At 41.9% G+C, this 22511-nt stretch overlaps 1 protein-coding gene across 15 annotated transcripts in view; it reads right to left on the reverse strand.

The window, feature by feature from the left end:
• Positions 1-5744: 5744 nt before the first annotated feature.
• Positions 5745-22511, reverse strand: part of LOC119954844 (RAB3A interacting protein (rabin3)) — a 79122-nt gene continuing 62355 nt past the window's right edge. For 6 of the 15 annotated variants that reach the window (XM_038780416.1, XM_038780414.1, XM_038780413.1 and 3 more), the window contains 5 exons: positions 17510-17583; positions 13392-13415; positions 10182-10281; positions 9981-10050; positions 5745-6981 (listed from right to left, as the gene is read on the reverse strand). In XM_038780416.1, coding sequence (XP_038636344.1) covers positions 6899-6981; positions 9981-10050; positions 10182-10281; positions 13392-13415; positions 17510-17583 — 351 coding nt within the window. In that variant the 3' untranslated portion in view covers positions 5745-6898. Of the gene's footprint in view, positions 6982-9980; positions 10051-10181; positions 10282-13391; positions 13477-16379; positions 16433-17469; positions 17584-22511 lie in introns of those variants that run through there. The other 9 variants (XR_005458318.1, XR_005458315.1, XM_038780418.1 and 6 more) reach the window with 6 other exon arrangements.

A 22511-nucleotide genomic window follows, 5' to 3' on the forward strand; every position in this document is an offset into this window, starting at 1 on the left:
GAGGCCCTTTGAAGTCCACGCTTAGTCGCTCAAAGGGCCCAGAGGCATTTATCAGGCGGGCCTTGTCTGGTCGATAGAACTGCGGCTTGCATTCCGCACAGTCATCTTAGCGTGTGCATGAGTAGATTATAATTGTATTATAATAAACTCATTTGTTTGAACTTACTAATTGGTGTATGGTCTTATTGCTTTGAACTTGACCTTGAAACTTGTGGCGATATCTTAACGATACCTGCCGACTCCAGAGCTAAGTACCGAAACAGAGCCAAATTGAGTGTTAAGCACACTCACCCAGAACGAGCAACAGTATAATCATCAGCCTCCTGAATACTTGAAGGTTTTTGCTATTTCTTCATAATTTAACAACAAATCCATTGATGCTCTACGTTTCAAATTGTTGTCACTCATGGGTCTTTGCACTTTTCGAATTTTCACTAAAATTATAAGGGAGACTGTTAAGCCTTATTTGTGCCAGATCTAAAAATAGGCTGAAATATGTCCAGCTTTGTTTTGTAAGTGATATTCAGAAAAAAACCTACTGGATATTTATAAGAAAGGTACAAACTTAAATCCATGTGGAACAATTCATTCAATGCATCCGTGCAGTTTCATATTCAACAGGGAAAAAATAATTTCAATTACCTAAGTGAACGTTTAACCAGAAGTTTTACATCATGGCCCAGAATTTAATGGAAAATAATAACAAGTTAAGCATTAATGAGATGAAGTGCATGTGTCGTTTTCGGTCTTTTAAAAACCCCTAGCAACTTGCAATGAGGAAGAGATAAATCATGAATTGAGAGTTGTCACAAACTGCTGGATGAGTTGTGCCATTCCATTGTGACCCTTGAGAAAACAACAGCGCACTGCCAACATTCGCCCCCCCCCCCCCCCCCCCCCCCCCCGACCGACTTACAAAACTGTTGCATTTGCACCGTTAAAATTAACTAATTGGGTAGCTCAAAGTTAGGACTCGTATCTAACAACATAAGAACCGTTTTAATTACAGTGTTAGTTTCTGCAAAGCCACTCAACCTTGGTGGTACAGAAAGAAAATAAACTGTGGAAGACATCAGGTCAATAGTTCCTACGGATTTAAAAATAATGAATAATCTGTTGGTTCGAATTTTGAGACAGCGACAGTGAAGGAACAGCAATATAATTAAAATCCAGATGGTGTCTGGCTTGAAGGTGAACTTGCAGGTAATGGTTTTCCAATGTATCAGCTGTCCTTGTCCTAGGTGCTGAATGTTGTGGGTTTTGGAAGATGCTGTCAAAGGTGCACTTGGTGAGTTGTTGCAGTGCATCGTGGAGGAGACACACACTGCTGTCAGTGGTGGAGTGAGTGTTGTCAGTGGTGGAGTGAGCAAATATTTAAGATCATGAATGGAGTGCCAATCAAGTGTGCTGTTTGTCCTGGATGATGTCGAGTTTCTCAGGTTGTTGGAGCTACATTCATCTACGCAAGGGTATATTGCCTCCCTGGTGCAAGGGTCAAGGACGTCACGGAGTGGCTGCAGGACATTGTGGAGGGAGAGGGTGAACAGCCAGCTGTCATGGTGCATACAGGTACCACCACTATAGGTAAAAAAATGTGATGAGGTCCTAAAAACTAAATTTTGGGAGTTAAGAGTTGAACTAAAATGTAGGACCTCAAAAGGTAGTAATATCAGGATTGCTTCCAGTGCCACGTGCTAGTCAGAGTAAGAATGTCAGGATAGATTAGATGAATACGTGGCTCGAGAGATGGTGCAAGAGGGGATTCAAATTCCTGGGACATTGGAACCGGTTCTAGCGGAGGTGGGACCAGCACAAACCAGCCGGTCTGCACCTGGGTAGGACTGAAACCAATGTCCCAAAGGGAGTGTTTGCTAATGCTGCTGGGAGGGCTGAATCTAATGTGGCAAGGAGATGGGATCCGATGCAGGAAGTTAGAGGGAAGAAAAGTGGGGACTGAAATACAGGTAGTAAGGGGAAAAGTGAAAGGCAGATATATCTGAAGATTTGCCCAGTGTCTATATGGGTAGAACCGAAGAGATATATCACTTTGATAGGATTGTACTCGAGGCCACCAAATAGTCATTGAGAAATTGAATTTCTGCAAGAAAAATAGGGTGTATTGGGGACTTTAACTTTCCAACATTGACTGGGACAGCCATAGCATTAGGGGCTTGGATGAAGAGAAATTTGTTGTATTCAGGAGGAACTACTTATTCAGTATATAGAGAGGGGGGAAATCTTGACCTCCTCCTGGGAAATAAAGAAGGGCAGGTGTCAGATGTGTGAGGGATCACTTTGGGACCAGTCACCATAATTCCATTAGTTTTAAAATAGCTATGGAGAATGATAGATTAAGCCCAGAAGTTAAAATTCTAAATTTGGGTAAGGCCAATTTTAATGATACCTTATTGGGGGAGTCTGTTGGCAGGCAAAGGGATGGCTGGTAAGTGGGAGTCTTTCAAAAGTGTGTTAATCAGGGTTCAGGGTAAGCACATTACTTTTAGAGTGAAATGCAAGGCTAGTAGAAGTAACAGTAACTTCATTGAAGCCTACTCATGACAATAAGCGATTTTCATTTCATTTCATGACATGCATAGACAGCTGGGATCAAGTGGATCCCTTGAAGAGCATAGAGGTTGTCGGCGTACTGGCGCTGAAGGGACTGTGTGTGTCCGCGCATGCGGCGAAGGGCCAGAGTGATCTCGCACACGCACGGAACCGCTGGCATGGTTCTGCGCATGCGCAAACTGGCCAGTGTTTTTTGGCGCATGCACGGGGGTTCTCCTCTCTGGGCCGGGCATGGTGGAGCCTTTCAGGGGCCAGCACGGATGGAAGTGCCCCACAGCACATGCCCGCCTGCAGATCAGTTGGCCCCGATTGCGGGCCAAGCCATCGAGGCCAAGCCACCGTGCCCCCCCCCCCCCCCCCCCCCCCCCCGAGGTTGGATCCCCCCACGCCCACCCAAGGACCTCCCCCGCCGGCGTACCTGCCAGGTCCCGCCGTGTGGGACCATGAGTAACCCAAGCCGGTGGGACTGGACAAAACGGACATCTGTTCGGCCCATCAGGGCCCAGAGATTTGCCGGGTGGGGGGGGGGGGAGCGCTCCCAACGGCTCCCGAACGGCTACGGCTCCCGAACGGCAGGGGGTCAGAGAATTCCACCCAGGATCTACAAGCATTTAGAGAGGCAAGAACTGATTAGGAACAGTCAGCATGGCTTTGTGACTGGAAAATAATTTCTCACGAATTTGAGGTTTTTGAAGAGTTAACCAAGAAGGTAGAGGGCGGTGCAGTCGACGTCTCCATGGACTTTAGCAAGGCCTTTGATAAGGTACCGCATGGTAGCTTGCTGCACAAGGTTAAATCTTATGGGATCCAGGCAGTAGTAGCTCATTGGATACAAAATTGGCTTGACGACAGAAGACAAAGGGTGGTTGCAGAGGGTTGTTTTTCAAACTGGAGGCCTCAGGGATCAGTGCTGGGTCCACTGTTAATTTATTATATATGTTAATGATTTAGATGAGAACCACAGCCATCTTCCTTTGTGTTAGGTATGCCTCCAACCAGTGAAGGATTCTTCCCCCTTATTCCCATTGATTTGTTTCGCTAGGGCTCTTTGATGGGATGCTCGGTCAAATGCTGCCTTGGATATTAAGGACAGTCACTCTCATTTCATCTTTTGAGTGCAGCTCCTTTATCCATGTGTGGACCAAATGTGCAACGAGGTCAGGAGTGGAGTAGCCGTAGGAGTTACAGGAGTGTTGATCCAAGCCTCACGTGGAAGCCCTGGACCTCGGTTATGCCTTTTCTAACCTTAGATTTAATAAGGGCATGGAGTCCACACTCGAGTAAAGACCTGGATTTTACAACATAGTATATGCAGTTCCCGGTACATCCCTAATGGATTGCTCTCTGGTCGGCGCCTTACCGGTCGACCTTTTAGTTCTCTCGTCCAGAGAGGGGGCGCTCATACACTGTGAGGACCATGGGACGATAATCATTCCCAACCCGTAGGTCCTGTGCAGGATAATACATTCCTTCCCCCGAAGTCCGAAGACCCCCTCGCAACCGATGAGAAAGTGAAGACGTTGGACTCTCTCGGCTCCGGCAAATGGTCACGTTATCTAATGCATCAGATCAGTAGGCGTATACCTTGCCAGTGAACGTCATCTGCAGCAGGAACACTATGATGGATAATCACAGGAAGTGGCTGAACTGTTGAATCGGAGTCAGAGACCCCAGATGTCTGCGTCTCCATTTCAGAGTCGGAAGCTATAACAACACGCATGTCAGCATCGAGAGAGACTGGAGGTATCACAGCAGGCAAGTTTGGCAACGGAGCCTGAGGATCCAAGACAGGTTTGTTCTGATGAACCTCACGAGGGAGTAACCACCTTGAGCAAATGTGACCAAATGTCATCTCATTAGTTGTCCCCAGATCCTAACTTGGTAAGTAACTGTTCTATAGATTTGTTCTATGCAAGACAAATCACAGAGAACCAGCGAGCACAGTCATTGAAGTTATGAATGAACACCGTGTCGTCAGGTGCGAAATGTCAAAAAGATTAGACTTTGAACTGGACAACGGCCTTGCAAATCTTGGTTATGGTATACCTCTGCACTGATGTCCGGGAAAATCTAAGTCAATTAGTGTTCAAAGCCTACAACCCATTGACATCTCAGCAGGGGCCAGCCCAGTCACCACTTGCAGCGTGGTCCTATAATACATTCTGTATGAGAATAGAAAACATCCCAGCCTGGTGTCAACGAGCCTGAATTGGTTACTTTAGCCCCCGTTTAACCATCTGCACGACTCTCTCTCCCACACCATTCGATGCCGGATGGTATGGGGCAGTGCAAATGTGCCTAATTCTGTAGCTGTTCACAAAAGCGCCAAATTCCTCACTCGTGGAAGAGGCCCCATTGTCGCTTACAGGCAACTCAGGGATCCCGCAGGTGGAAAAAGAAATGTGCAATCACTCGACAGTCGCCCAGGTGTTCATCGCCATCTTCTGGACCTCCAGCCACTTTTAGTCGGCATTCACCAGGACGGGAAACATTTAAATTGGGAATGGACCAGCAAAATTGGCTTGTACACAAGCCCAAGGGCACCTTGGCCATTCTCACCCTCTCAAAAATCAAGGCCATTAAATACCTTGATAACTCAATCAGAATCAAAGTTCTTTCAGTGATGGGTTCATGATATATAGTTTTTCGCCAATACTGTTAGGACTTGTAGCCTTTTGCACTGAAGACTTAATTCACCATTGTTGCTCCTTAGTGCTTACTTTTTTTTAAAAAGTGGGCTTGGCAGACTATAATTTTATCAGCCCCTTTCACACCATTTTAAACATTTTTAAACAGACCATGCACAGAGGAAGAGGCATAAAGCCAACTTTTGAACATTAGTTAATTCCTTCTATAACCAACGGTTAGTAGTTACATCAGAGTTGGTTCTTCCTGAAAATTTTCCTTTGTGGAGGAAGTAATTGCCCTCAAACTCCTCAATGTTCTATCAGACTCCTTGAAATCCAGCAGCCATGGTGTGAAAGTGCCCAGTGATCTGCCATGCAATTCACCTTAATAATGCTTCAGAAAAGCTGAGAGTCTTAGCCCAAAAACATGCCGAATGGTACAAATGCTATAATTGAAAAAAATATATGGAGAAGTGACATAAGTGAAATAGGTATCATCCAAATCATCCACGATGACCAAAAACAAATTAAAGGTTTCTACAGGCTAAATTACCTCGAACATAACGTATTTTCTTCTGCTTTTTATTGATAAAAGTTTTAAACTGATTAGAAACAGTCCAAACCACTCCCCAAGACATTTCGGTTCAGGAAGAAGGCAAAGAAACCATCAAATGTTGTCAACACGGGCTCAGCAAACACATTTAGTCAACAGCAAAGACACTTGATTTCTTTTTAAACCGCTGGATGCCAAGTTAAGAATTAATTATTCCTTATACCTCTGTCAGTTGAGAACAGTTTGGGAGAGAAACATCAATGTAATTGATAATGACAATGAGATAAAAGAAATTGAACAGAATTCCTTTAGAAATGTCATGGTAGAGCATAAAAATATAAACTATCAAATGACAAAATAGCGCACTCCCAAATGTTCCAAACATTTATCCAATCAATTTCTCCTCAATATTCAGTAGCATCAGAATTTCCACTTTATGATAAGCTTTATGAGCAGATACTCCTCAAAACGGCACACTAACATTTATCAGACATATTTATTGCCAGTTAGTGCATTTTTAGAATGTTACAGTAATGTTTCATTAACGCATTTCATATCAGTCCCTTTCATGTCTTCATTTATCTTAGATTTGCTATAGGTTTGAATTATAAAGTGTAGCTCTTAGAAAATACACTGTATTTAAAGTGCACAATATGAAATCAATAACTCAACCATTATTAACTAAAATTGATTTCACATGATGGAACGGTTGATCTGCTATTCAGAGAATGAAAATCACACACCCTGCCAAACTATTTTAAAATATAGTACATGAAAACAGAAAGCCAGTACACACAAAGCATTCATTTTTCTTGCAAACATGTTGCATAACAGATAACTGAGGTCAATATTTATTTCAGCTGCTTTCATTACACCCAAAACTTTGTTTCTACGCAGTGCCACTGATACAGTTGCAAATATCAACACAGCTCTTCAAATGTCTGAAACTAAAAGCTTGTAAACAGAAAAATGTCTCTTGTCATTTGTCAAAATTACCCTTTTCGCACTTAAATGCAGCTACTGAAAAAAAAAATCAAAGATGGTAGGCCTACTTTAAGGGAAATAAATATTTGGACAATAAAGTCTTAGAACCACATTATTGTTGATCACTCATTAAAGCTCATGCATGTTTTCCCCCAACAGTTGGATCTCAGAGTTCTTCCTTGTAAAATCCCAGTTTGGCAAATGACATTTCCTTCCTCAGATGCATCACTTCCCAAAACATTTGTTCAACTGTAAAAAAGAGAATATAAAAATTATAAAATGTCAAAAATCATAAAAGTACATTACTCAACTTAATGTGAGTCATTTGTGCTTATACAGTAGTCACTGGAGGCCTGCAGAACTTTCATGCAATGCACAAATGTTAAATCCAGAAATCTCAATTTTTTCCCCACATATTCAATGTGTACAAGGCAGGTCATAGGTATAGTTGAACACCAAGTTTTCAAAACACTGGGCACGATCTAATGGCTGCACCATGCTGACTCAGGACGCAGCGCGGTTGGTAAATTTACCCTGCTTGCTTCACCTCGCAATCAGCGAGGATAAGTCACCCACCATTCTGACTTGGAATTTGTCGACATTTCTTCATTATCACTGGATCAAAATCCTGGAACTGGCTTTCTAATAGCACTGAGAGTGTGCCTACATCACAAAGGCTGCAGCAGTTTAACAAGGTGGCTGACCACCATCTTCTCAAGGGCAATTGGGGAGGGGCACCAAATGCTGACCTTGTCAGCAACACCTACATTCCACAAAAGAATACAAAACCTGAAATGGAAACAGATGCATACACAGCAAGTTGAGGTACATTCCCTGTTTTATAATGTTTAACTCTTTCACCAGTCCTCTTCTGTCTATCATTGGGTGAGGAGGGGTGTTTATATTGAGGCCAACTTTTCCATGTAAATAGAGCTGGATCAATTTCTCCATGGCTTAACCAAGTCCTCCACTATCACTGTGTTGTCAGACTGTTTGTTCCACGTCCAGTCATGGTAGAGACTACAATTCACTCTACCAAGCATCTGGCATGCTATATCATATTTAGGTCCAAGCAGAAATTTTGTACCCTCGCCGTAAATTACATCGCCCTCTAAAGCACTGTCTGAGGTTGAAACCAAATATTCAACACCAATATTGATCTGTGATTCCAACCACTTAGCCTCTCCATTCCAACAACTGCCTGCTTCCACCTCAACAACACCAACCTTCAACCCTGCCTCAGCCCATTTGCTGTTGACATTCTCATAGACAGCTTTTTCACCGTCAGATTCTACTATGCTCATGTTTTTTCTTAAATCATCCATAAACTCAACTCATCCAAAGGTCTTCTGCCCATATCCTATTTCACAACCATCACTTGTTTTTCTGATCTAGATCTTTTAGACCTATGATGTGTAATTTCATTAAAAGTGCAGTACGGTACAGGCTTTTTAGAAGCTTCAGACACATGTCTACCCAACATACCCAACTTGGATATCCCAGACTCCCACATCTTGAATTTAAAAACCGTAACCTTGTACTTTAATCCCTTCACTATCATACCCTTCTCCATCTCACCAGCTCTACAACCTTTACTTCAACTGTGGTCTTTTTCATATCCCCAATTCCATTCCACCCTAACACTAAAAGCCAGCCAGACACAAAACTCTAATTCGCTCCCCAAGGCTCTCTGCGGTCCCTTTCTCCTTCAAGTTTCTTCTAAACACCTGCATCCTTGTCCAAGCTTTAGTCATTCCTGCTAACAATATTCTTTCATTTGGCAACCGTTTCGGTCTGATTATGAAATGCTTTCTCAAACTAAATGAATGAAAGCTGTTTTTGTTCTTCATTAATAATCTCGGCATGAATTGAAAGAAAAAAAGTTTCTGCATTAACAAGTGCAGTGATACACCAGGGGGAAAATAAGGCGCCAACAGAATACCTAGTGGTTACCTTTAGAGATAACACTTTTTTTGAGTCATCAACTTCTTATTCCCTTTCACTGGCCCACATTTGCTAGTTCACTAGTTTTCTATGTTAGCCTCTATATCAGGGGTGGGCAAACTTTTCCGTGCAAGGGCCACATTCAGAAATTCACAATTCACAAAGGGCCGCATAGTATATTAAGTAAAATAATTACTTCACCCGGTTATGATTCTGGGCGCCTCATATAGAACATAGAACAGCACAGAACAGGCCCTTCGGCCCTTGACGTTGTGCCGAGCAATGATCACCCTACTCAAGTCAACGTATCCACCCTATACCAGTAAGTAACCCAACAGCCCCCCCGCGTTAACCTTAAAAAAAAATTTAAAAAAAAAAAAAAAAAATTTTAAAAAAAAAATTTTTTTTTTTTTTTAATGACTTGGTGGGCCGCAGAAATACCTTTGGCGGGCCGCATGCGGCCCGCGGGCCGTAGTTTGCCCACCCCTGCTCTATATCCACATTTTTACTGCTTTTGAAAGTAACAATACCAGTGCGAGACACCACAACCAATTAAAAATTCCACATTACTTGCCTTTATTAACCAAGGCAAAAAAACAAAGAGCAGGGAGATTATGATGGAGTGGCATAAAACACTGGTTCGGCCACGGCTGGAGTATGGTGTGCAGTTCTGGGTACCACACTACAGGATGAAAGTGACTGCACTAGAGAGGGTGCAGAGGAGATTCACCAGGATGCTTTATGAGCTTGAGCGTTTCAGTATCAAGAGAGATAGGAGAGTCATTTTCCTTGGAGCAGAGAAGGCCGCAGGGGACCGGATTGAGGTTTATAAAATTATGAGGGGCATGGGTAGGGTGGAGAGGAAAGAACTTTTCTCCCTCGCAGAGAGGTCAGTAACCAGTGGGCATATTTAAAGCAATGGGCAGGAGGTTTGTGGGAGATGTGAGGAATCTGGATCTCATTGGCTGAAAAGATGGTAAAGTCAGGAACCCTCAACATTTAAGTAGTATTTAGAAATGCCATAGAATACAAGGCTTTGGGCCAATTGCTGGATAATGGGATTAGAGTAAATAGGTGCTTGATGGCTGGCGTGGCCTTGACGGGCCAGAGACTTTTTCCTTGCTGTGAAAACTCCATGACAGTGTGTGTGTTTTGGGACCTTGGCACCGTGCAGTAAGGCATGTTCATAATCTACCTTTGAATACAAAACTACATCAGCAGCTCCTCAAATGGCAATAAGATGCCCTCAATAACCATTAAAATAAGGCCCAATTACAATTGCAATTTTCAAAATAATCACTCACCATCTTGTTGTTTTACCAGACCTTGCTGAATATACCGAATATAAGTGAAGAAATTGCATACAGACATAATCTAGAGGGCAAGACAGAAAAATTACAAATCTTTTCATTTGTACCAGAATTACAGAAATTTTTAATCTGGTTTCAGTATTTTAGAAATACAATGGTGCTTTATAAATATACAGAAGGTGCATCATTCCTTACCCTGTATCTACAAAATGGTGAAACATAGTAATAGCTACTTGAATCTCCCAATTTAATTCGGTGTTTACAAGTCTTAGTTTGACCACTCAGGGCACACTTTCTGTGGGAAAAAAATATGGCAGAATGAGAAAGTTGATGAGAAAAGTTTGTATCACATTACGCAATCATGATCAAAATTGAATAACTGATGATCAGATAGTCACTTCTATGAAACTATGGCACAGAAAACAACATGTTAAGCAAAAGTCAGAGATTCGATAAACATAAATTTAAGTATCACACCAGAACTGGAAACCGAGGAGGATCTCTCACTTTTCAGGTTTCTCACTAATCCAGCAGTGAGGAAAGCTTGATTTGAAATAGCGAATAAGTGTCTGCCTTCATGAAGCAGTGATTCAAGGCATTTATTGACCAAAATATTTCAATATTATGATCTTGGTGTATATGAATCTGATAGTATTTATGTCCTGATACCAAATCCGTAATTTGTTTAGTTGTTCATTCTCGGGATATGGGCATCACTAGAAAATCCAACCTCAGTTGCCACTGAGGTGGTGATGGTGGTGGTGAGTCGCTTGCACCACTGCAGTCCATGTGGTGACAAAGAACTCCCACAAAGCTGTGAAGTAGGGAATTCCAAGATTTTGACCAAGTGACTTTGAAGAAATGGTGATACATGTCCAAGTCTGGATGGTGTGTGGCTACGAATTGAGCCTAGAGGTGTTGATGTTTCCATGCACCTGCTGCCCGTGCCCTTCCAGATAGATTAATTTACCATGAAAAGCTTTCTGATCACCAAGTTTTCAATAATGGGGTTAAAACTCCCCAGGCCTTTTCTGCTCTTGACTTTTCAATCTTCTGTAAAAGAAAATTGAGGGTATTCCACTCTAGGTAAAAATCTAGGTATGTCCCTGTAAATGAGGGGAGAAGAATCTTGCACCTCTATAAAACGCAATGTAGCATTTTTTTTTTTTTTAATCATCCTCAGCATGTGGGCATCGCTAGTGGAGGTGACAGCAAGTTTCAATCGTTAGAGATGAACAAACAATCGGAGTTGCCACAAAAATTCAATAGCTTCATGTTTTTCTTTTTACTGGTGTCAGGTTCTCTTTCCGGAATTATTTTTAAAACAAATTCAAATTCTTAAACCATCACAAGGCCAGCTTGCTCGTCCAATATCATACTTGCTACTCCATTTACCCATTCTAATGATGTATTTCTAGTGTCTTGGCAAAATGATTCTCTGCTCCCTGTTGTTCCTAGTTTCTGAAACATGGCAGAATTTTTGTAATTGGTACATCCCATGCAACTTTTCCTATTAGAAATTAGCAAATTAGAGTTTCTGCATAGTGGAGTAAATGGTCTGTTTACTGCAACAGCATAAGGGAAGATATTTTGAGGAATCTGTGCTGCTTAACCAGCGATTCAGTTTCAAAAAGAAAAATATGTTTTTATGGTACTGGAGTAACTCATTGATTTGTTGTCAGAACATGTGTATTTCATAAATCTAATACAGATATCAACATTTTTATTAAAAGATGGATGAATAAATTACAAAAAGAACATTCAAAAGTAACAAATCTGAAGCACACGTGCTCAACTCTGATGCTCAACTTCAAGCTACTGATATTTTGATCTTAAGTACTGTTGCATTCTTATAAGGGAAGAATTTGCATTCAAAATGATATAGTTGATATTTAGCAATTAAGTTAGTGAACTGGGAAAACGTCCCCTGTAAAATTACCAGATGGCATCATGTTGGAATGTTCTCCTAAAGAACAAACTGTTAACATGTCCTTGGGACATCACAAAATGTTTCACATTTAGGTAATTGTTTTTGATTTGAAATCACTGGGTAAGCAGTGATAAAATACCTTCCCTCAGATTCCTAGGACACAAAGATAAATTTTATTGTTATCCCTATAATTAACTACTTCAACTATGCATGGAAGAAAGCAAATGGGAAAAATATGTCCCTTCCTCAGTTAGGATATAAAATGGTATTAAGAAAATGTAAAATGCAGAGAACCATTTAGCATGAAAAGTGTTTATTCAAACAATCAAGAATGGATAGTTTCAGGATTTTAAGGATTAATTTCCAAAAGGACCAGCATTTTTGTTTTGAAGCTTTGACAAAAAAAAAATCATTGCCACTGGAACAAAAATTAATGAGACAGCTAATACTAATGGCTGGACCATTTCAGAAGACAAATAAGAATCAACCAGTTTGGTGTGGAACTCAAGTTACAGATGGGTCAAATGTAATACAGATGGCAGTTTTCAATTGCTAAAGAACATAAACTCAGTTATGTTTTTAGAATCCAAAAACTAATGGTCATTTTTCTAATGTCAACTTTTTATTTCCAGATTCTAAGCTACCGTAATTACCTGTTGAACAGAATAAACTGCAGGCTAATTACTTTATCAAACTGGCATCATAAAGGCATGGATTTCTCAAAAAGGACAACACATTCAAATTGAATTCATGTTCTCCATAAATTATTCTTCATGTAAATCCAATTAGTAGTAGCAATTTTACAACTGTTGACACAAGAACACAGTCTGTCCTATTCTCACTCAATGTCCACCCACATGCACTTTCCAACAGGAGGAACTAGATATCAGTCAGAAGTGCAAACCCAAGCTAGCTTTTTCACGAATGAGGGGAACTGATTCCACATCTATCTGGCATCAGATAGTTGAGCTAACTGAACCAAAATTTAACTACTACTGCACTAATAAAGGTTTTTGAAACTACTTACAGTTATTACTACCATTACAAGTCATAATATAGTTCTTTCAATACTGGCTTATTTCCTCAATGATCAGCACAATAAATAACAAGCCAATGAGTACAGGACAAAATCAAAGAATTCAGTTCAACATACCCCAGTGAGGAAGCTTTAAAAAGATATGGGTTTTAAGTTCCGACTTTATAATAATTTTGAAGTACCGTTCTTGCCTATGAATTCACAACTTCCAGCCCTGTTAATCTAGATGTCCAGCAGTTTTATTACTACACCCTGTAGGTTACCTGAAAATAATTTTCCATAATAAATCACCATTTTCTGTGCCAATGTTTTGTTTGTTACTTGAGTAAACGTTAAGAGTAGTATAACCAATTCTGCTTTTCTAGAGAATCAGTTGATTGAGAGAAGGATTCAATATCAAGTGCAGCACTGTACATACAAAGTGCAAAAAATAACTTACTTTACAATTTCAGCTCTCCGTCCACTATACAGAGAAGTGAGGAAAAAACGTCAGGATGCAAAACAACAGGAAGAAAGAAAAGCAACTTCAGCAAAACATAAAAAGAAAAGCAAGAATAAAGATGAGTTTTTGTGTTTCATGCAAAATAAATTTTATAAGCTAATTGAACCAAAATTTTCATCAGTTTATTTTTAAAAGCTACCGAGTAGACAGATTTAAGAGTAAACCTTATGATAGATAGCAAAATTGGTTTGGAAAATGCGATCAATGTTAATTTTAGCCACAATAAATACAGCCCTAGTCATTCTTTTACAGACGTTTTACCCCTAAATAAACATGAATGGTGATAATTGTGAGAATAAAATCCTACCAAATGTTTGAAAACTTGGGTCTAGATGGTATCCCCGTGCTGTAATTATTCTATAATTTTAGGTCACTGCTAATCTTGCCCATTCTATTTCACAGTATGACTCATTATGGGTTAGGTCTTACACAGAATCAACAACAATGATTCTCAAGTAATTAAATTGAAACAAATCCCCCACCCCCACATTGCCAGATGAGAAAGAATAAACTGGAGGAATCTTTGTAGTTGAAAGCTGGATTTCTATAAATGAGGAGTCCGTATCTATAGCAGATGATCTAATATTGTTCCCATTTCATCCACAGGGAAATAATAATAATAATTTTAATATAGGTAATCAGACAGTGGGCTCTAAAGAATTAGATTTTTAGACCAGTTTGGAGCCTGAGCAATACCCAAAGTTAGACAATAAAAAAGTGTCAGTCATGGTCAAGTTGCAGCCCTCCATCCTCAGAGTGAGACGTTTGTAGATTTACATACAACTTTAGTACAAAATTACGGTTGACATTTCATTGTTGCACTGTTGGAGGTGCAGTTTTTGGATGAAATATTAAGCCAAGGTCCCATCTGCCCTTTTGGGTTGACATAAAAGATGCCATGACACCATTGTCAAGAACACAAGAGTTCTCTCTGGTATTGTAGAGACTATTTATCCCTCGCGCAACATCACTAAACAGTTTATTTGGTAGTTATTAATAATAAACTTTATTATTGTCATATGTAGGCTTACATTAACACTGCAATGAAGTTATTGTGAAATCCCCTACTCACCACATTCCAGCACCTGCTCGGGTACACAGAGGGAGAATTCAGAATGTCCAATTCACATAACAAGCAGACACAGGGAAAGAATACAGACTCTGCACAGACAGTGACTCAAGCGAGAATCAAACCTGGTGCTGTAAAGCAACAGTGCTAACTACTCGCCTTGTATTGCTCTGTTCAAATTGGCTACCAGGTTCCTATATCTCAAGAGTGACAACACTTCAAAAGTACTTCAATAACTGGAAACACTTTAGAATTTTAGTTTATGAAACGTAAAACATATAACCACGTCTCTTTTTATTCTTTATAAAGTTCATTAAAAGCAAGCACATTATTCCAGGATATTGCTTTCAGAAAAAGCGACATACCCAGTTTACAATACGGCAACAAAATGCGGCAACAAAATGAATACTTAAGTTCTAACTTTCCTCATAGATCCTGGAGGGAAAACATAAGGAGATGCACTCCGTTCCAAATGCAAACCTGTCTGGTGATGAATGAGAAGATATACCAAATCATTTGTTACTTTAGAAACACGAGGGAAATAAGCTTCTAGTAAACTGGAGAGGAGCCCCTGTCCCTCAAGTGTCTTGTTAGGTCCAGTTACACAACTGAGTAGTTACATCATGCCCTTCCTTTGTATGCACATTTCTTCAGATATATCCAGGTTTGACTGTTTTGGCTTTTATAGACGGTGACAGATCTGGGCCGGAATTCTCCCCACCCGGCGGACGGGGGGCCCCGGCGGGCTGGAGTGACAGGAACCACATCAGAGTCGGGCCGCCCCAAAGGTGTGCAACTCACCTTGAGGGGCTAGGCCCGCGCCGGAGTGGTTGCCGTCCCACCGGCTGGCGTGGAAGGCCTTTGGCGCCACGCCAGCCGGGGTCGAAGGGACTTCGCCGGCTGGCGGAAGTCCGCGCATGCGCATCAGCGTCTGCTGACATCATCCCTGCGCACGCGCAGGGGTCACTTCTGCGTCATCCATCGTGGAGGCTATGGCCGATGCGGAAGGAAGAGTGACCCAATGGCACAGGCCCGCCTGCGGGTCAGTGGACCCCGATCACGGGCCAGGCCACCGTGGGGCACCCCCCCGGGGCCAGATCGCCCCACACCCCCCCCAGGTCCCCGGTGCCCGGCGGGGGTCAGAGAATCCAGCCCCTGAGGTCAAATGACTACTACTTGAGGACCATTGCTGTCAATCCAGAGTAAAATCTAACGCACAAGTGATCAATAATCTAGATCCAGCTCAACATCCATCTGCATGGTGATGAGGCAGAATAACAGGTGGAGCATTCACCTTGGATGTTGACATATTAGACCCTGTTCTCAGGTTATCCATTTAGCGGTTTGATCGGTGTTTGGCTCTTGAAATGATTGAAGACCAGTGGTTTATAAGATTCACAACAGGTTCATTCCAAGTGGGTACCCCATCAAGGGATGCCTGGGTTAGTAAAAGTGCTGATAATGAAAGTGACCAAATGGAAGCTCAATTATAGTATTGTCACTTTGTACACCATTTACTGTAAATGCAAGTATATTGTTAAGTCAAAAGCGGAATGGGAGAATGTGTGGGGGACGGTGGAATTGTAGTCATAAAGGCCTCACATATTGCCATTTGCAGTATATTTGAATTACGGTAGCACAATGGTTAGCACTGTTGCTTCACAGCGCCAGGGTCACAGGTTCGATTACCGGCTTGGGTCACTGTCTGTGTGGAGTCTACATGTTCTCCCCGTGTCTGCTTGGGTTTCCTCCGGGTGCTCCGGTTTCATCCTACAAGTCCCGAAAGACATGCTGTTAGGTGAATTGGACATTCTGAATTCCTCCTCCGTGTACCCGAACAGGCGCCGGAATGTGGTGACTCAGGGCCTTTCACAATAACTTCATTGTATTGTCAATGTAAGCCTACTTGTGACCATAAATGATTGAATCTGCAGACGATTGGGAGATCAAGCCCCAGCAGCTGAACTGGCATCCGTACCATTGGTTATTTTTCTACCTAGAGTTAGCGTTTAGGTTCCTTAGAGTTACTGTCCAATGGAATGCCTTGAGCCAAGACAGTGGCATGGTGGATTCAAGGTATTTTCAAACATGGTAAGATGTAGTATACCTGACACCTCAAACAGGAGATTAAGGTGATCTGTTGCATGCTGTCAGAGGGCCTATTTCAGATAGGACAGGCAACCAGGCCAGTTTAGTATGTGTCATTGTTATCTCCATCATCATTAGTATTGTTGAATTCAGTTGAGCATCCATTAGCCTCGTGTATGAGCTGAGCAACATTAGGGTGCAAAACTCTGCTACAAAATAATATGCTCCCAATGACATAAGACTGTAAAAGGAAACCCACACGCTTGTCTGAAATTCTGTAGCCCCTACTGGAACACACACGACACCTTGCAAACTGATAATAGCCCCAAGTCTCAATGCAGCCGACCAGGATACATCACCAACCGCAACCTGGTAACTGACCAGAGTGGTGAAGTCCCAGGTTTCAATCTTCCATAGAAAACATGGGCAATCTTCAGCCATTTGGGACAAGCCATGGAATATATGTGGCCACAAGTTGTTAAAAGCTCCAATTGTGACTGTGGCCATCTAAGTCAGACCATCATTCGCATACTGAACTTCTGCCCTGAGACCCCCATTTCTGGGGGCAACATAATCACTCAGTGCATCAGCTGAAGCCAATGAACAGTTTCTTAACCTTGACATCGAACTATATACTTCCCAGCTGTACAATAAAAAAGCGCAAGAGTCTCAGTGCCTAATTTTTAGCTTTAGTAAGATGGAATCATACAACCGTAGAATAGTTAAAAGCACATGATCTGCCATGTCTGTGCCAGCTCTCTGAGAACAACTAGTGCCACCAGCTGTCATTATTTATTATGGCTACTGATTAAAATCTTGAAACAATAGGGAAAGTCAAACACAGGTGCTCATGTACTGGCACAAAGTTGCCTTTGCTTGAGCAGAACAGATTAATTGCCTGATGAAAGAGAGCTTGAGAACTTGTCTGGACCATGAGGCTGCTTGGTACTCTGTAATCCTGCCAGTTCCATTCTGCAAGGCAAAAGAAATGATGGTAGTCACCTGCCTTTTGAGAAGTGTACTCCAGAGCTCATTCCTATCTTCAGGCAGCACCTGGCATTATTATTGATTGGCCACTGAACTCTCCTCTAGCCCAATCATGGCCTCTGCATATCAAAATGGTATCACTGCAGTGTGGGTCGGGACCTAGAAATTATCTAGACATCAGATGGAAATCTGGAAGTTGTTGTCAGAGATACCTTGATTCTCCATAGGGTGCACTAAAAACCCCGTTGACTAGTGTACATACCAACACTTTAAGCTTGGGTACTTTCAATTGGGTAGAGGAACAAGAGAGGGGTGTAGATATCTCCCCTCCTATTTGCATTGGCGATCAAGCTCTTGTCTATGGTTTTGAGGGCTTACAGAAAATGGAAGGGGATAATTGGGAATGGAGGGGTGGAGGAACATAGGGTGTCCCTATCTGCCGACGACTTACTGCTTTACGTGGTGAACCCAGACCCCACAATAGATAATATAATGGAGTCTGTCCCCTTGATGGGTGATATAATAGAGCATCTGAACAGCTTTGGCTCTTTATTGGGTCCAATCTTGAATTGGATTGAATCTAAGCAAGAGTAAGTATTTTCCAGTGCGCGTCACGGGAGGGGGAGCCAAACCGGGGAATTCTTTGGCGAGAAACTCACCTCCCCCTCTCCCTTCCCCAGAGCCTGCCCACCATCCACAAGTGAGGAGTGTAATGGAATACTCTCCACTTGCCTGGATGTGTAGCTCCAACAACACTCAAGAAACCAAACACCATCGAAGACAAAGCAGCCCACTCGATTGCTACCCCATCCATAAACATTCAATTCCTCACCACCAACGAACAGTGGCAGCCGTGTGTGCCATCCACAAGATGCACTCGCCAAGGTTCCTTAGGTAATACCTTCCAAACCCACGACCACATCCAGCTAGGACAAGAGCAGCAGATACTTGGGAATCCCACTACCTGGAGGTTCCTGACCAAGTCACTCACCACCCCGACTTGGAAATGCGTTCCCGTTCCTTCAGTGTGCTGGGTTCCAAATCCTGGAACTCCCTCCCTAACAGTACTGTGGGTGTACCTACACCTCAGCGATTCAAGAAGGCAACTCACCCCACCTTGAAGGACAACTAGAGTTGGGCAATAAATGCTGGCCTAACCAGCAATGCTCACATCCCGAAAATGAAAAAAAAAAAGGATGGAGGGAAAGCGATTGTGTGTGTGTGTGTGGGGGGGGGCGGGGATTGTGTGTGTGTGTGGGGGCGGGGGGGGGGGGGGGCGCGCGGCGGCTGGAGCCCATAGTAGATGATGAGGTGTTGAGTGAGGCCCTTCGCAAGGTGAACTCTCTTCCCAGTGTACGACATTCGGCTTGTTTAGGGCACACCTAACCAAGGGGAGGATGAGTCCACACGTACATGTTCTGGTCCTGTCCCAAAAGTCAGCTTTTGGGTCTCCTTATTTAGCATCATGCCAGCGATTCTCAGTACCAAGTTCTTTGGTTGCCGTATTTGGGATGTCAGACTCACCAGGGCTGCAGGTGAGGTTGGAGGCAGATGTTTTTGCCTTCGCCTCGTTGATCGGCTGGAGGCCCGTCCTGCTGGGTTGCAGGTCTCCAGCTCCATTAATGTGCCCCAACATGGTGAAGGGATCTATTGGAATTTCTTTACCAGAGAAGGTTATCTATACTGTGAGGGGTCAGTTGAAGGGTTCTGCTTTCAAAAGTCACACTTTTAAATCTTCTGTTAAATCATGCTTTCCCTTCGCTGCTTCCTTCAAGGCTTTTCGTTCAGGTTTTACGCCTCTCCCTTCACTTTTTCTTTGTCTTAAAAGGCTTTTACACAAACTTCCAAGGTTCAGCTACTGATTTCCACATTTAAAATAATGTCTCCCAAACTGTAGTAATTTCTCACAAATCTTCAGACTACTGCAGATATCTTTCTGGCCTCACACCATCCAAGACCTTTTCAACTCTGACTTTACTCAACAGTAATCTGTTCCAATTCCCAGTTTCCTCTGTTCCGTTAACTCCAAACTTTTTGGAAACCTCTTTAGGTTCTTTAACTGGTCATCATCTGTTTTCTTAACCATTACTCTAAGCATGGCTTTCCTTCTAGCAAAACTGAGAGAGAGAGATTATCCTTCTTTAGCCTTCTAAAACCAACTGCTTCCAGCAGAGCTGTGAGAGCTGCTTTCTCTCTCACTACCCATCTCCAACTGCAATCAAATTAGCTAAACAAACTTAAAAGCTTCTCGACCTTACAAGGCCCCAGTTGCTAGGCAACCGCTACTGATTTATTTACTCTTCATGCCGTAGCTCTCTCTACACACGATAGAAACACAGATGGAATAGAACCAACTCCCACATAGACAAACACCTTTGTCCAGCATGAATCTAACACTGAGCTTTACCCTTCTGGGCACTGAAACGTTTAATTAAACCCACTTAAAACTGCATTTTATTTCTAATGTTTACCTGCACAAATATAAACCCCTTAAAACTACCTTTGTTTTCCGAACAGAAGAATAAGAAAGTATTGCTACAGTTATAGAGGGTTTTTTGGGAAGATTGTACTTGAGAGCCCTGTCCACAGATCTGGTCTCTATATTGATGAAATGATTTTCTTGCAGTAGAGGGAGTATAGCAAAGGATCACTAGATTCCTGGGATGATAAGTGCTCTGATGAGAGGCTAAGTAAAAGACCTCTCTGGAGTCTAGAAGAATGAGAGCTGATATCATTGAAATTTTGAAGGGATTTGATAGGGTGGGCATAAAGGTCATTTCCCATGCCTGGGGAATCTAAACATGGGGGCAGTCTTATGATGAGGGCTGATCATTCAGGACTGAGGTGAGGAGAAATTTCTTCACTCATCGTGTTGTGCATCTTTGGAATTCTCTAGAGAGGGTTATGGATACTCCAAAACTGGATACATTTAATATACATGGAAAATATTTTTAGCCTCTTAGGGAATCAAGAGACATGTCAGTTGATCACCGAATCAGTCAGTTGAGAATTCAAAGTAAATTCCTGCACACAATATACTAATTCAACCTGGATACAAATCTACTAGATTAAAAATGTTACATCTGCCACATGCCATTGGGTGCAAACATGCTAAATGCCTTAATTTCACTGACGTGACTTTCGACATGCATAATCAAGATTATATTTTCAGCATTCCATGCATGTTCTTGGCCTGCGCTACTCATGACTAACACCACAGGAAACCTAAACTTAGTACAAAGGCAAAATATTGTGGATGTTGGAAATCAGAAAAAAAAATAGAAATGTAATCCGAAATGAAAACAGAAAATTCTGAAAATACTCAACACATCAGGCAGCATGTTTAGAGTGAGAAATTAAGTTAATGGACCAGGACATCAGAGGTCCAGAGTAGTGTAACTGGGGAGAGTGGAAAAGAACAAAAGGGAAGATCTACAATAGAGTGGAAGACATGCATAAATATCAAAAAATGTAGTTAGTGTAAGGGCAAAATAAGCAGTAATAGGACAAGTAAACAAACAAGATGTGTGGCTTGAGGAGGTACAAGTGACAGAATGATCAACAACTGCCATCCAAACGCAAAAAAAGTAAAATCAAAGCCAGAAGAGAACAAGGAAACAAAATGGGGCAACGGTGACAGTTTGAAATTATTTAACTCAAATGTGTCTGGCGGGCTGCCAAGTGCCTAATCAAAAGAGGTGCTGTTCCTCAAGCTTGCATTGAGATTTATTGAACACTGCAAGAGGAGAAGGACAGAGAGGTCAATATGCGAGTAAGGTGTAGAATTAAACACCAAGTGACGCTTGCTGACTGAAGCGGAGATATTCCACAAAGCAGTGGCTTAATCCACGTTTGGTCTCCCGAACATTGAGCAGACTTCCTTGTGAGCATCTAATACTTTGATGGTCCAAGTGGTGGTAAAAAAACTTTTTTATGGGCATGCTTGTCTCTTTAAGAACTGGAATTGGATTTCTAGTTAATAAAAACAGCTGGGTTCAGTAAATGATCATGGAACCAGGTTACCTAGGAGGTGAACAGCGAGATAAAAAAAAGTCAACAATTATAGGGGTGTGTCCATTAGAAACAACCAGAACTTACTCATCTAAGTGTATGGAAAAGTTCCTAAAGATGGTTCTCAGTACACACAGTTTTAGTTTGAGAGTTTAGAACAATCTGGAGTACAGGAAACCATTTTGCAGCTGAACCTGCTTGAAATTCTGGGTGTCGGCAAAAGGAGTTAAAACTCTTGTTAATTGAAGGACTCTATTAACAGTGAATAGAATTTCTGGAGGGGAGGGGGAGAGATTTAGATGCAAAAATGTGTTAAAGAATACAGAATCAGCAGTGTTCTGATTCAAAATACTATGCTTAAGATGTCAAAGGTGCCTATGTTGAATGGGGAGTTTGAAGCCCCAAGACAGTTGGAAGAGATTTAAAGGGGCAATCGTGCTGGAAGTAAACAGAAGATCCAAGAAATCCCAGCCCGTATACGAATCATTGGCAAAGTAGCCAGGTTTTGATAGGTATCGAACTTGAGGATTTTGAGGCACAGGTTTAATGGATGTAAAATGAAAGTGGAGTTAAGACATTTGTTTTTAAAGAGTATAACAATTGTGTTTATTGTATTATCTTTAATGTAAGGCAAAGTGTCTCTTACACTTCATGCATTTTGACTTTTGATGTAGTCAAATTATTTTGTTTAAACTTTGAATGAGAGGCTTCATTCTTTCAGCAAATACCAGGGTTTTCAGATTCAAAATTTATTTAAATGACAGAGATCATAACAATGCAGTTTACTGAATTGGAAGTACATGTAAATCACTGTTTCAGCTGGAAGGTGCTATAAAGGCTGGCAGCACTCCAGTAGAGAAGGCATGGATGGGATGCATCCTCAATTGCGGAGAAAGGTAAGG

The sequence above is a fragment of the Scyliorhinus canicula genome, chromosome 20 (genome assembly GCF_902713615.1).
Source record: "Scyliorhinus canicula chromosome 20, sScyCan1.1, whole genome shotgun sequence".
Lineage (NCBI taxonomy): Eukaryota > Metazoa > Chordata > Chondrichthyes > Carcharhiniformes > Scyliorhinidae > Scyliorhinus > Scyliorhinus canicula.